Source organism: Heliconius melpomene, chromosome 13 (assembly GCF_056956725.1).
Source record: "Heliconius melpomene rosina isolate 202511_hmr_F chromosome 13, ASM5695672v1, whole genome shotgun sequence".
NCBI classification, from domain to species: Eukaryota; Metazoa; Arthropoda; class Insecta; order Lepidoptera; family Nymphalidae; genus Heliconius; species Heliconius melpomene.
This window is the reverse complement of record NC_140401.1, coordinates 14,502,504-14,517,864: the sequence shown is the minus strand read 5'-3', so window position 1 is coordinate 14,517,864 and position 15,361 is coordinate 14,502,504. Positions and strand designations below refer to the sequence as shown.

General features: G+C 37.1%; 1 protein-coding gene across 1 annotated transcript; it reads right to left on the bottom strand.

The window, feature by feature from the left end:
* Nucleotides 1-9,188: 9,188 nt before the first annotated feature.
* Nucleotides 9,189-9,755, bottom strand: LOC146533079 (uncharacterized). Its single transcript, XM_085196330.1, has one exon. The coding sequence runs from the start codon at nt 9,753-9,755 to the stop codon at nt 9,189-9,191; it is 567 nt and encodes a 188-aa protein (XP_085052456.1).
* Between the last annotated feature and the right edge of the window lie 5,606 nt (nt 9,756-15,361).

Genomic DNA, 15,361 nt, shown 5'->3' with positions numbered 1-15,361 from the left:
AGGTGGATGTCCACCTATTATCATAGCCATGGTGTCATGTGAACCTGACAAACCGAAACTTCGATGTTAGTGAGCGTCGGCGGCGAATCGAGCGGTATGACGTGAAGCGTCTTTCTGTAAAAGATGACGGTGCCGCCTTTGGCGCCGTCTCTGTCGAGTTGTCGGTTTGTAACAAAATCGCGGACTAGCCCCATTTGTGTATTGAGACCGCTAGCGTTAAAATAACCTATGTTGAGAGAACGCGGCTTGAGTCGTGCGAGTCTTAAATCGAGCGGGTTAGATTCTAAAATTATTGCTGACCGCTATTGGAAGTTTGCGCTTTAGAGAGAAGTAATTTGGCCATAAGCTTTTTGTTTCACTTAACTACTTGAATTCGACCTTTAGGGTCGTCGTTTGTATCTACTAAGGCTACATCCGTGAAGGCTACTAATTCATTCGCATCTAATAAGTCTAAGTAATTAAACGCGATATCGATCGCTCTTTCGACTCTAGCTTGGCTTAGGTTGACCTCCCCTCGGGGATGGCGGGTGGAGGAAGTGGCCCTGGAGGGCTTGGGTTTGGCACTCATTGGTGCTTTGGAGGCCTTAGCGGCTTGGGTCTCTGGAAGAGGTTTCCTCCACGCGTTGGTGGAGGGAAGAGGGGCTGGTTTGAGTGTTGGCTGAGGGCCGGACGGGTTTTGCTCTGGACAGGAAGGCATCGAAGCCTTGTGCGTCCTGCCGCCCATTCCGCCGGACCTGCGTGGGGCCTTCGCATCCGCGGCATCCGCGGTAATTTGCGGGGTGCCTTTGGGTCTCACACAAGACACAGCTGGGAGGTACGGCCGGGTCTGGGACTTTGCGCGGACAGTCAGCAGTGGCGTGACTTTCTAGCCACTTCACGCACCTGGGTTTTGCGTGACAGTTTTTGGCAGAATGCCCATAGAGCTGGCAGCGGTGACACTGCCCGGGAATACCACGAGAAAAAAAATTTACCATTGATAGGTAGGTTTTGGGATTCTAAGTCCCGGAAAATGGATTCGGTCTCTAACTCAGAGGGGATACCCTTAAGGACTACACGTAATTGACGCTCGTCCTCCAGAGCGTAGGAATGAAACCCTATCTTTGAATTTCTAAGGTGGGTCGTAAGGACCCTGTGGTCTTTAGGTGTTAACACCTGAATTCTAATACCCTGAGCTGTGGATCTGGCAGAATTGAACTGCACTTTATTGGACAACATCCATTTTTGTAAGTTGTCCCATGCTTTCCTTTCTTGTACTACAATCGGGGGAGGTAACCTGTCCCTACGAGCACCGGCCGGTAGCGGTACCGAACCGTCACCGGAGTTGGACGCGGGGATCGAACTATTATTATTAGTTTTAGTGGTTGTGTCTGTGTTGTCGGTCAAATCTACCTGCGCACCCTTTTTCACTTCCTGCGCGTTGACTCTTGACCTACGCGGGGGTGAAAACCGCGGGGAGGGGCTGGGGTTGATGGCGGAGTACCTAAGGATCTACGGGCCTTCCGTTTGGCCGATTTTGATTTGACGGTCTTGAAACCGTCATTATCCTCCACACCGGGAGTTTCTTCCTCATCGGCTGAGGACTCAGGGGACGAAGAAGACGATGAAGACGACGAAGAGGCCTCCGCAGCCTCAGACTCGGACTCGGATTCCGCGTTATTTTCGGAAGCCTCGACCTCATCCGAGCCGGCATCGACCTCCTCAGGTTCGTCCTCCATCTGCTCTATTAGCTCAGGCGACTGAGCGATTGTCTCATTGTCTACATAGTCTTTAATGCCGTTTAGCGCGTCGGGGAAATGTTGCGGGACATAACTTAGCAAATTATTCGCGTCTACGCAACAAAAGATCAGCTGTCGCTTGAACGGTCAAGCAGGAGCCGTATTGCTCGCTAGGCGCGCGCACCCGGATCTCGCCCACATATACAAAATTATTAAATAAATAAAATTATTATTAAAAATAAATAAAGCGTGTGGAGAACGATCGCCACAGGTGAAAAGCGATGACAAGCGGACATTGAGACGTCCGGGCGGTATCGCGGTCGGATTAAGACTCTTCCTAAATTCCCAAGACCCCAGGCTATCGAATGCATTGCGTTCACGCAGCAAGCTGATCAAATATATAATTTCTTTTGAGACACTCAGTATATAATGTAAATTTTACTGGTTTAGGATAATAGTAATTAAAAACACATTGTGTTTCTCTGTGAAAGAAACGACATTAAATGTTTATTACAAATTACTATTAACAAAGATTCTAATATTACAAAATTGTACATGTGTTTCGTTAAGCAAATTATTTTTTAAAAGATTTCTTTTGACAGTCCGTAGCGTCATCACAGATTACCTAACTAAAATCATAGACGTCTTGTAAAACATAGCGTTAGTCTATGGCCAGGAATTATACTACTAAAATTAAAGAAAATTAAAATTATCTTTACATTTCCCCTCTCAATACAGGTAAGGCAGGGTGCTATGGTTCCTCAAGCACAGGTACTGGAAGAAAATCAAAGTTTATTTCATTAAAACGATACCAGATGGTTTTTAAATGTGGTTTCTACCCTGATATCTTTACATATTTCTGCCTTTAGCTAGGCCTTCATTCAATACATGTGACAACACTTTTGATGATATAATTTAAGGTTGTTTTGTATTCTTTTAAGCTTGTTCGGAAACTTGGCTTGGCTTGTGAAACGCCACTACTTCAGATTCCAGCTTTTGAAAATCAATGTCATGCCAGACATATCATCAAAGTGTTCAGTGATAGATTCTTCTGTTAGGAAATTATTTAAATTATCAGCTATCTGAGTAGTATCATTTTCATATTTCATGTTTTCATATTTGTCCTCAATGTCGCAAGTTTCTAATAATGACAGTTTTAAGGCCTACAATAAATTGTGGTATTGTCCGATTTGTGTTTGAACCAGTCATACTTGATGCAGCCGAATAAATTTACCAATGGAATTCTCCATTGGAAAATTTAAGCGACGTGTAGCGTGTGCAGGGCAAATCGTGGAGTTGAGTTCAGCTACTCAACACGTAATGCGTCCAGAGTTCAGAAGAAAGCGGAGTGTCTTAATACTAGGCTCCCTCTACCTATACAATTTTTTTTTATTCGAAGATTCTATTTAAGTATATTGTATTATGTCACTTTATTGTCGGAAGACAGATTTCGCAACCTTGTTATTTCTGTCAACGATCTGTCATCGTGTGGTCTATTTAATAATTTGTTGGCGTCCAAATCTGATAAGGCTATGCCTTCCAAAGTTTTGACACGACTTAGTGCAATATTTGCCCTTTTGCAAAGATTTTTTACCAAGGTCGATTACAGTTCTTTAGAGGGTAGTACTTTGTAGTTTGTGGACTGTAACTGCCCGGCTTAATATTAGAGGCAACATGCGGCGCTCCACATCTCCGTAACATCTTAATGCCTGAAACGTAGTACAAGATGGAGGTATGGTTATGCAACCATTACAATCTTTTAGTCTAAACTCAATCAATTCGTCATCAAATTTAACGTACACGGCTTCTGGTAACTCTCCATCTTCCAGTTGAACTCTCCTTAAGACCGACCATTTAATTTTTTTTATTATACCCGTAGCTCCATTAACTAGCCCTTCTGACACGGCAATATTACGTCTAAACATCACTTGAAATTCGACTCCAATTATTATTGATGGCACAGAAGGCTAGGCTTACCATAATTATGAAGAGCCAAACCGGGACGCAGAAGAGAAAGAGGCTATTTTATTGTTAATTGTATTTCAGAAGAATGACAATTTCTAATACTGTCTACAAAATGAAACATTTTTGAATATACGCGAGTACGCAGGCAAGGTTGGACAAACTGCAACTCTTCTAACAATAGGCGTGAAAAATTCTCATTTCTAGTGTCATTTTCAATATGGTTATTAAATTTTACACAATCTGATCAGGTCTTCTCAGAGAAGGATTCAGCGACGGTTTCAAATACTTCTTTGGGTCGATATTTATTTTCTATGTTCATTCCAGCTTCTCTATTGTCAAATTTTCTCCTTTCCTCCTGGTTAATTTTTTTCTGAAAGACCCTTCGTACTTGATATTTAAAATCCTCATCTTTTTCATATTGTTCGTATGAGTTAGGTGACATTTTATTTTTTGAAATTATATATAATTATTTGATTACGACAGTAATACTATCAAACAATATTAATCTCTTAATGCTATAGCGTGAACAATATTTTTTGTTAGCCATCTTTAGCTAACATTCCTCACTCGAGACTCGAGAGCATGCCACGTACAATTGTCCGTGTGAAAAACATGGTGTGCTCAAATCTAAGCTACAAACAGACATCGTTTGGCCTTAGGATTTATTGATAGTTATTGCAAATGCCAATCGAATCGGAAACTGAATACATTTTAATTGAATTGGCGCATCTGTAGATATAATAGGAATCCGTGGTATCAATATATTTTCACTTCGGAACTTGCCATTTAAAATGATACCTTCGATGACGTTTTTCATTAATTTTCGAATGACTAATCGCGTACCCTTGTACAGCCTTGGCGGATTCAAATTACGAAGCAAGATAATCGGAAATCCAACCTTCAATTGTAAACTATGCGGTGGCATACCTGGCAAATCCAGTGAGTTTAAAAACTCTGTTGGAAAATTTACAGTTTCGCTGACATCGCAAACTGTATCAATAGATTTGTACGATATCAAGTTCCCTGGCAACAACTGTTGTATCTTCAGATTTAAATTGTCAACGTCTACATTTTTGCTGCTAAAATTGCTCTTTCTGCAAACCACTCATGATTTAAGTACTGTGTATGTACATCGAGAATTGTTTGATCAATGAGAGTGTCTTGGAAACAATGATTGTGCACAAATCGGTCGGTAATATTACGCATTCAGTTTCATCTATAGTAACTTTTCCATCACCGATATCTAAGAATTGTTTTGAGAATGGTTCAGCGGATGAATCTTGAAGCATTTCAACTACTTTCAGCTGTATTTTTTCAACATTACGCCACAATGGAGATGATTTCAAGCAAGTGGTGATCATCACCGTATGTTGAACGCGGAATGATGGGAAGTGTTTGTCTGAAATCACCTGAAAGGACTAACAAAGTGCCGCCAAATAGTTTGTCGTTGTTTTTAATTACTTTTAATGTCCTATTCAACGCCCCAAGCGAATGTTTGTGTGCCATAGTACATTCATCCCAGATGATAATTTTACACTGTTTCAGCAGGGTAGCCATGGGCGATTGTTTTTTTATGTTGCACACTGCGTCAGGGTTATTATGAATATTTAATGACAGCTTAAATACTGAATGAGCTGTTCTGCCTACATCCAATAAAGTTGCCGCAATGCCCGACGATCCAACGACCAATTTGATCGTATTTCAGCAAGAATTAGCGAAATAAGGAATGTTTTGCCAGTTCCACCTGGTGCATCCAAAAAGAAAAACCTACCTTGTCCTGCTGATACTGCGAGCATAATACAGGATGAGTCATATTGAACTTTCCGATTTCAATAAGGTGTGTATTAAAAACAAAGCGACATGCAGTAAAAATTATTTTATTGTTTGAAAGCACATAACATGCAGTTTTAATTTAGTTGGTTTTAAAAATGATATCCTGTAAATGTCTACCTCCATTGACCACACACTGCTGAAGCCTTTCCCGGAAGTTGTCCATTACTCGTCGAGTCATATTCAGCGGAATAGCATTGATTTCTTCCGTGATTGCAGCCTTCAGTTCATCGATGGTTCGGGGACGATGCGTGTACACCTTTTCCTTCAGGTAACCCCAGAGAAAGAAATCGCAGGGGGTTAAATCAGGTGATCTCGGCGGCCACCCAACGTCACCTCGCAAAGAAATGAGATGACCGGGAAACATTTGTCGCAGGATTTCCATTGAACGCCTGGATGTATGGGCTGTAGCACCATCTTGTTGGAACCAGATGTTATCGTTGTCATGATTCTGCGTTAATTCCTCCAATTTCGGTTTTTTCCATTTTTAATAAACTCTTCAACTACGAACGCACGATGTTGTCCCGACCAAGCCATTGCTCACACTAAAACTGCATGTCATGGCGCGTCTAATGACACCATCTCCACCCTTCTACTCCTTCCCTTCTTCGTGCAACGTCCTTCCAAAACCGGAAAGTTCAATATGACTCACCCTGTACAATCGTAAATGATTCTTTGATCCTCATTCATTATTGGGTCATTGGGAGTAACAATCGCCGCTATTTCTACAGTGGTGTACTGCAATTCACGATTAATTTCAGTGTTCATAAAATCAGATGCAGCTCGATTTGGCGAATTCATACCGAAATGACTGAGTTTTAAATTAGCAATGATAATGCAGAGATCCTCAATAGCAATCAATGGTTCATTGTACATAGCGTCGCTGAAAGTTATCGTTACATCACTGCACCGCGTACGATGTTGATGCAATATATCATCAGTTATTGCATTATACCACAATGTCTGTTATTATAATTATACCACAATGTCTGTGCTCGAGCTGGAAAACATGTAGTTTACACTACAGCGAATAGTAGACGAATTTGTATTGCTGTACAGTTCAGTGCTGCTTCAGCAAGCATACATTCCCTGATTTCAATCCCACAATCCAATATTTGGTTCTTAGAAAAAACACCATTTGCTGAATCCCGCCGTGCAGTGTTCGAATATGTGCCATAATTAAAAGTTTTGTTATTTATTGATTAGCTGGGATTATGATATGATGTTTAAACGTTTCAAGTGTCGAAGCATTTTGTAATCGACTTCCTACTCTTATCAAACCACTTTTATCTAAAAAAGGTGAAAGTGTGATTAAGGAACTTCTACGTTTAACTATTCCCTTCCTTTTGAGGTCATCAATTTCTTCATCATAATTTTAGTAATATCTTATGTTGTCTTCTAATATCCTTCCCAATTAATTTACTGTCAAATAACTTTGTCTTTTTACCGTCTTACTTTTCCTCAAAAGTCTTCTACAATAAGCTAATACTCAAGTGTTACACAGCCTCCTAGACAGTCCCATATGAGTCATACTTTTTAATGGCAGTGTAATCTGAAAGTTAAGAATATTTAAAACCTTTCGCTGTATAACTGATATAGAAATATATAATTATGTATGGATAATCATATGATACGCATTTGAACCGAATACTGATCCGAACCGAACCAGAGGTTTCTGGAATATCATCAGGTAGTGCTGCTTTTGGAGACTCAAGAATAGCGTTTCTAGCCATCCAATCTTTGATGTTTCTAAAAGCAGTACCAACTCCAACTGTTTAACCAGTTTTTGATAAAGATACGATGGCGATAGACGTCGTGGCCCAAGATTGTGACTGTAACGCGACGGTTGTTTGTGGTGCGATAATAAATTATGATTTCTTAATATTTTGCGCGTTGAGTTCCGACACTCTATGACCATGCTTGCAGTTAAATAATTATCCCTACTTACCGAAGAAGTCATTTCTTCAAATGGCTGTAAAATTGTGCATACTTCACTACTTATTTTCCATTCTGTTGTACTTATATCAGGTCAAGCTTTATCAATTAATGCCATACAGTGTTTTAACGCCTCTTTTAATTAAGTAAAAAAGAATACCGAATTCCAGCATGTAGGCTCATGTTGAATTAGTCTCTTGGGCTTACCACAATCCGCCATGTTTTTAATGAGAAGCATGCCAGTGGCATCAGTGCTTTTTTTAAAATGCGTTACAATGTTTTTTATTTTTTTTAATAACTCTTCATTTGCTTTCAACGCACTGAAAACTATTAAATTTAGAGAACGTGCATAGCAAGCTGATTTTGCTTCTATGGCGTTAACTATATTTCGATCGTTATCGAAAATTGCGAAATTAACTTTTTGAGTAATATTCAATTGTTCCGTAATTGTTTTTAATGCTTTGGATAAATGTGTGCTTTTATATTCTCGACGACTCTCGTTTAAGTTTTTATATTCTAATAAAACTTATTGTAACTCAATCTCTACAACGATGTAATGAGCAATTACACCGATGTAACTCACCGTTTGCGAAGATGTCCAACAGTCCGTTGTCAAACATATCAAAATCCCGTCTCGAGATAAATTTTCTTACGTTTTATTTAATGCCTCCATATATAGCGCTGGTATCATAGTTAAAGAAATCGTTTTTCTAGAAGGCAGCGTATATCCGGTTATATTATTTGCAAATTTTTAGAATCCTTTATTTTCAACTACTCTAAAAGATTAAGTTAGGTTACTCTATCTACACATTTTTTTTTACCGGGAGTCAATTTTTTTATACAAGGTGTCTCAAAATAAATTTTATATTTATAAATATCATTAAAAAAAACTAAGTAGTTTATTAGTAAAATATTTATTTATTTCTAAAATACAGACTGGGAATTTATTTTTTAAAAGTATGTAATGTCATCCAAATGTTTATCCTCGCGTTCACGGCACTCATTCAACCTAGCACTAAAATTTCTTATGACTGACTGATTCCGAACGAGAGGTATGCTTGGCGCATCATTTAAGTGACGGAAAACACGAATGTTGCAAAAATTTCGTCGCGCTATTACGAAAGCAGTAACGTCGCAGTATTACTGTTTTTGTAACTAATAAAATGTAGCGACTAAATTCCCAAGAGCCAGGCTATCGAATGACATACCCCCCGCGCCCCTCTAATGCATTGCGTTCACGCAGCAAGCTGATCAAATATATAATTTCTTTTGAGACACCCAGTAGTATAGGCCTGCAGTCTTTTGTTTTTCACGTTGAGGTTGAGGCTCTATGGTTTGTTGTATATTAATATCTACGACCACAGCACTGGTTGAAGAAACTGCTACATCAATTGAACCTTGTTTCAAAAATTTGACATTAGCTGTATTTTTTTGTGCTAAATAAATAAGAGCGTGGGATCTTTATGAATGAAAATTCAAATTACCGGTTGTTCATTTGAAATAAAATTTTTGGTTGCAGTATTTACATATAGCCGACAGATTACAGATTTATATGTATTTCTACTTTGTTCTATTTTAACTTATATTAAATGTACTTTATTTGTTTCGCAAATTTACTTTTCGCTAATTTGTTCTACTAATCTACTTTAATTGTCACTAGTTTGTTCTACGATGTCTACTTTATCCCTCTGATTTACAATTTTTACTACTGATTCGCAATATTCCAGAAAGATTTTTCTGTTTTTATTTTCCCTTTTTTATTTCTATGTCTAGTTTCTCTTCTGTGTTCCTTCTTTGTTTTAGGAGAGCGGGGCAATCGACTAAGATGTGGGGTAGGCTTTCTATTTCTTGTGTGTCACAGACACATGCTGGGTTCTCCTTGCACTTAAACCTGGCTAAGTACTCAGAGAACCCACCATGTCCTGTAAGTGCTTGAGTTGTGTATTTCGTGGGTGTGAATGTTCTTATAGTTCTATATGCGTCCACCGCATTTGGAAAGAAGAGCTTTGTGTCTGAAGCGGTCTCTCCGGCCAGGTACCTCTGATTCCATTCGTCAAGAGAGTCCATACGGATTCTCCTCTTGACGAATGACACCGGGCAGCGGTCGTAGTCAGGAGCCCGCTTCAACCTCAAGGCTGCCTCTTTTGCCAGATGATTGGCCCTCTCGTTGCCCTCCATTCCCGCATGAGCTTTTATCCAGAACAAGGCGACTTTCTTGTTCTGCTTGGAAATTGCTGTAATATTTTTCCTTGTTTGTACTGCTAGCGAATGGAGGCAGTTTGGGTTCGTGACCGTTTGCAATGCCGCCATTGAGTCACTATAAATACCAAAGGAATTCGCTTTATGCCTTTTGGAGGTGGTGGAGCTGGAGAACCTTTTTTTTATTGTAATTCTTCTTCTAGTACACTGGTAATAGGACGCCCTCTTTTAGCTTCTTTGGTGGTTCATCTGTTGCGTAGCACAAAGGCCAATTCATTTCTGAAATGGCCCATTGTAAGCAGACTCCTTTTAGGTTCACCTCTTGAGCATTTTCTTTATAAACAATCCAAGAGTTTATAATAGCTAGATCAAATAGATGAAAAAAATAGGCAAATACCACTTTTCAGACCTCATTTTTATATGATTTCTGCCCAAAAAAGCTATCCATGAGATCTACTCCTCTCATATGTTTATTGTACTCTTGGAATAAGAAGATAACAGGGATACTATCTTATTATCTTTCTAAGCCACACAACTCAAATCTATACCATCATGCACAAACACTCTTTCCTCAAAACTACCTCTTGGCAGAGATTTTTTCATAATTTTTTTTTCTTCTCTGGAAGTTTATAATTTGGTATCCTGTTTTGTTGCAGTTCCCACTGTGTGAATTCCTGATTTAGCTAAAGAAACTACCAATGGCTAAGACGTATAAAAAATATCAAAGTATATGATGTGGTTTTGCTTTCTTGGTACTCTTCGAAGCAAACGAACTAGAACATTTTCTGTTGCACCAAGATCTGTTGCATCTGGGAGTTTCTCTGTATTCTTTTGTCCATATCCCATCAAATTAAAGAGAACATATATTTTGAAGGCTTAGGCAAATACTATTTTAAAAAATGCCCTATTTTGGTAGAAGACATATGTTCATCCACAGAAAGTCTTTGATTCATTGGCACTATGGCAAACCTCTCGTTGAGATGCTTGATAACAGGGCAGATTTTATAAAGCCTGTCATGTTCTGGATGACTTATAAGGTTTATGAAGATCATTGTTATTAAAATGTAATGATAACTTTATTTTGTCAAACTTGTTCAGTGACATTGTTAAAGAAATGGGCTCATATCCAAACTTTGGTGACCAGTATAATCTTGTACTAGGAAATTTGATTACTGACATATATAATAATTTACCAAAGAACTTATACAAATCATATTCTGTAAATATTATAGATGAACTGGGATTACTCTGTATATATAAATTTATCTCCTCTACTAATGTTTTCATAATCTTCAGTGATAAAATGGTTAAAACATTTATATGGAGTTTCTGGGTACTGCTACCTGAAGCGGTAGAACTCACCAAGAAAGTAATTTTATCTATGTCATACACCAGGTTCCTTTTTTTCCAAATCAAGCTTTTGTCAAGTGGACAACTGGATAAAGACTGCAAATTGGATGACGTTGATGTGTGAGAGGGTTCTTGATCTTCTGATTCTACAAGAGGAGGATCAATGTCAGCAATTTCATCCACATCCTGCAACATTTATAACTTCATCAGCATCGCGGTTTTCACCATCGGAATCTTAGTCATCAAGGCAATCTTCTGAAAGCCAACCGCCTTATAACTTACTAAGATAATCTTCAATATCTCTTTCATTCAAATTTCCCTAAAAAACAACATAAAATAAACATTTACAAAAAAATATTTGCCATACATTACAAGTGAAGTTATTGTATAGTGATGTAAATTTCCATCACATCGTTTTGAGAAATTTATTCATAGTGTTTTCATATATATTGTACATAAAATAACAAAAACATGAAAACAAACCTTTTTTCCACTCATTTTCACTTTTATTGTATTTTATATCTCCATTTATTTCCATAAAACAATTTAAAATCTCCCTCCTTTCTTCCAGTCACAACAAATAGCGGAATGACAAGGCCTGGTAATTGATAGTGACGTTTGATATTTTTTTTGACAACTGTGTTTTGTTTTGTTATTATTACAGCGAAATAATACGAAGAGCTCGAGTACACGCTAATTACGTTTGCGACAGACAGAGGATTGAAAAAAAACCGAAATGATTTTAAAATTAACTTTAATTATATTCATAATTAATACAAATTAATCCTATGAACAATGATTCCACTTCGATGTGGGAATATGGAATGGTCATTCTCACAAAAAATATTATTTATTAAATTCATAAGAACATTACGCAGTTTCTATATAGACAATTTATTGTATTAAATATAAACTAACGGATGTTCGACGTAGGCGTCCTATGTAATTCCTCCCCCCATAGAATGGCGACTATTTTAATACGTTTAGGGAAAATGTTGCTGGAATATTCTCGGGGTGGCTAGATGCTTGCAGGATCTCGTGCGATGGCTGCTGCTCCTTTTTCACATCCTTGTTACATTTCCATAAGTAACGTCGAGTTGCTACGATGATTCCGAGTACGCCTGCACTCAATAGTGTACTGTAGAACGGTATTGTACTATGGTACAAGGCTTCTTCTCGCACTTCGTCGACTTGTATAGGAGTCTGGATCATCATAAGTTGGTCTTGGATATTATGTAATCCTTGGAAGTCAATAGATTTTAAATGGGTGTGAGTTACTTTGTTAGACTGCTTTTCGGCGTGATAGGGTATTATCATTAGTTTTAGTGGTTGTCCTTTGATTTCATTGTAATCATTTCCTATTGTGAATTGTTCCGATTTCTTACGACATCCGGAAGGAATTGTAGTCAGATAACTTTCTTGTAACGACGTGTAGTACTTTTGATTACAAATTAGTTGTACTTTCGTTTGTTGAGGACAGGACTGGGCGTAGTGTTGGTCATCGAGCTTCTCCATTGTCGCTTTGGTTAAGGTTACTAGTGAATTCACAGGTTTCCTGATGATTTGATTGGTGATCAATTCCTGAATGCAATCTAATTTGGTGCAAATCTGATGATCAATTTCTTTCTCACAAAGATACCAGTTTTTACTTTCGGGCATTCAGCCTAAATGTACACGAATGATATCTCGATTGTTATCAGGAAAGGGAAAGGTGGGATTAGAGCATGGTTATGTTTATTCGGGACTACTGATAATTTATAAAAATCGTAAGTTACTTTAGAATAAATTGGAAATTTAAATATAAACTATTTGTTTATTCACAAAATACAACCGTGGTTAAATAATATTGTAATATTCCCTTTTAGTTAATATTCATAGATTCTAATACCTCAATGTCTATCATCGAAGCATGTATGACTAGACTATTTTCTATTCTAAGTAATTCTAAAGATAAATCTTCTATGTTTCCACTACCTAGTTCTAAAAGCTGGGCAGAATTTGCGTTTTTCGTCAAGCTGTCCTTATTTATAGCTTTATTCTGTAATATTAATTCTAAAGTACTATTTATCTTATTCTGGTTATCTACTGTCTGTCTAATAACGTTTCCATATTTCAACAGCCACTCTTTGCTCAGGCTGATATGACTGTTAAATTCAGATACTAATTTTGCTTCATTATTTTCTAATACTCTAATTGCCTCATTATATTTCAACGCATCATTGTGATCTATCATAGAACCTAAGCCGTCTATAAGACCTCTTTTTATGCCATAATATAATTCTCACAACGTTTGTAAATTGAAATTATCAATTCTGGACGTCGACGTAATTCCTCCTGATACTGCAGATATACAGTTTCATTTTCTGTCTGCACTTCCACTATGTTTAGTCTTATTCTTCTCAGATTCAGCTTTAACTTGCTGCAATTGTTGTTCCATTTTTGCTCTTTTGCGCTTCCTATAAGAAATATTATATTTATCTTATTTATAATAAAATCGAAACGGATCGGTGTCTGTACGTAGAAGATTCATAAAAAATTATGGCATTCAATAACGAAATAGAAGCGAAAAGTTTTTTTTCATCACACTAATCTCAAATACGGCTTAACCGATTTATTTATAGTTTTCACTATTACAAAACATTATTTTAAAATGTAACTTTGTAAATGTAACTTTTACCATTTTTTACGTTTTATCCTGTAATAAGGATAGGAAAATATCTAAATATGTATAAAATTTTTAAAATGGCGGGATTCAGGCTCGGATTCCCTCAACCAAACCTTTTAACCACAACGGCGCAAAACATACGAGAATTGTACATTTACACAACTATTATATAAATATGTGTATGTAACTATTATATACATATATATAATAGCATTCTTCATTTTAATTTGCAATAATTAAATAGGTCATAAAATATTCCTAAACTATATTTAGTTTTAAATGATTATTTTATTTATTTTGATATTTAAAAATATACTTGCTATTGATATTTTATAATTTGTGCTATTTCTCTTGAAAGTTTTTCTAGAAGATCCTTTGCGTCCTCACGTGAAAATTATAATATCCTTTGCGTCCTCACGTGGAAATTATAATATTATTATAAACTGTAACATTAGTAATATAAAAAATTCTAGAAGCGAGGTCTCCGTTTAGTGTTGCCCAAATGCAAGAACAAGACAAGACTTAGCCAGTCTTGGTCTTGATCTTGCGCCAATACACCTGGTCTTGGTCTTGGTCTTGGTCTTGGTCTTGCGCTCCCAGTCTTGGTCTTGGTCTTGGTCTTGGTCTTGCAGCAAGAGTCTTGCAAGTCTTGCAATTACCTATTAGTCTATTACTATTTATTAAAGTTTACTTTAAATCTTAAAAAACGTATTAGAATTGGAACATTGTGAGCTTGAATTAACATAGCCATAGTAAAGATCAAGCAGATTAATAAATAACTGAAGATTTGATAAGAAATTCGAAAAATCAACTGACCTATATGTCGTTTTCCATGGAAGTAACTGTTTCTTAATAAACATTTATGATTTATAAGCTTACATTTGCTAAAACATGTAAAAAAACAAATTAATTACAATAACTTGACTGTATTTTAAAGAACAATACTTATCTGTCTAGAAAGAGATTGAACCCTCAACTTATAAGAAATTTAATAAAAGATTTGTACGATTTATCATTTATTTGAACAAAAAATAAAATACAGCACTAATTATTAGGTTATGAAGTATAGGTTATAAAGTATTATATAAATTTTTTTGACCAACTATTAATACAAAGTAACCATCTGGCTGACTCATCATTTAACCTATTTCTATGTTTTCTAATTACTAATGATGCTTTAGAAAATAACCTCTCAGCAGGTACTGAAGTTGCAGGTATTGAGAGAAAATCACGGGCCATTTTCGATAAAATCGGATACTCTGTCTCATGCGTCCTCCACCAATCTAAAATGTCTTCCGAGCTGGCAGTTCTTGGTTTTCTCAAATACTCCTCCAACTCGTCTATCACTAAGCCTTGAAGACAAGATCCAGATGACGTCGAGGGACATTCATAGAGTTTATCAAAGTCTATTACGTCTTCATCTTCATCACATACTTTATTTTCTTTTTCTGGTAATTCCAGAGATTTGTTCAGTGAGTGTAGACTTTTATATTCTTCATAAAGTTCATTGAACTTGCGCAGACTTTCTGTTTTACGTTGCTTCCCCCACATTGTCAGGTCAAAAGTCTGAGCCTTATGCCTTGGGTCTAAAATTAAAGAAGTACAAAAAATCCAGTTGCTCTTCTTGTAATGTTTAAGCATTTTGTCTCGAGCTGCTTGGAAAGCTAGAATGAGCCTTTCATCCACTTCAGATCGATTAGGT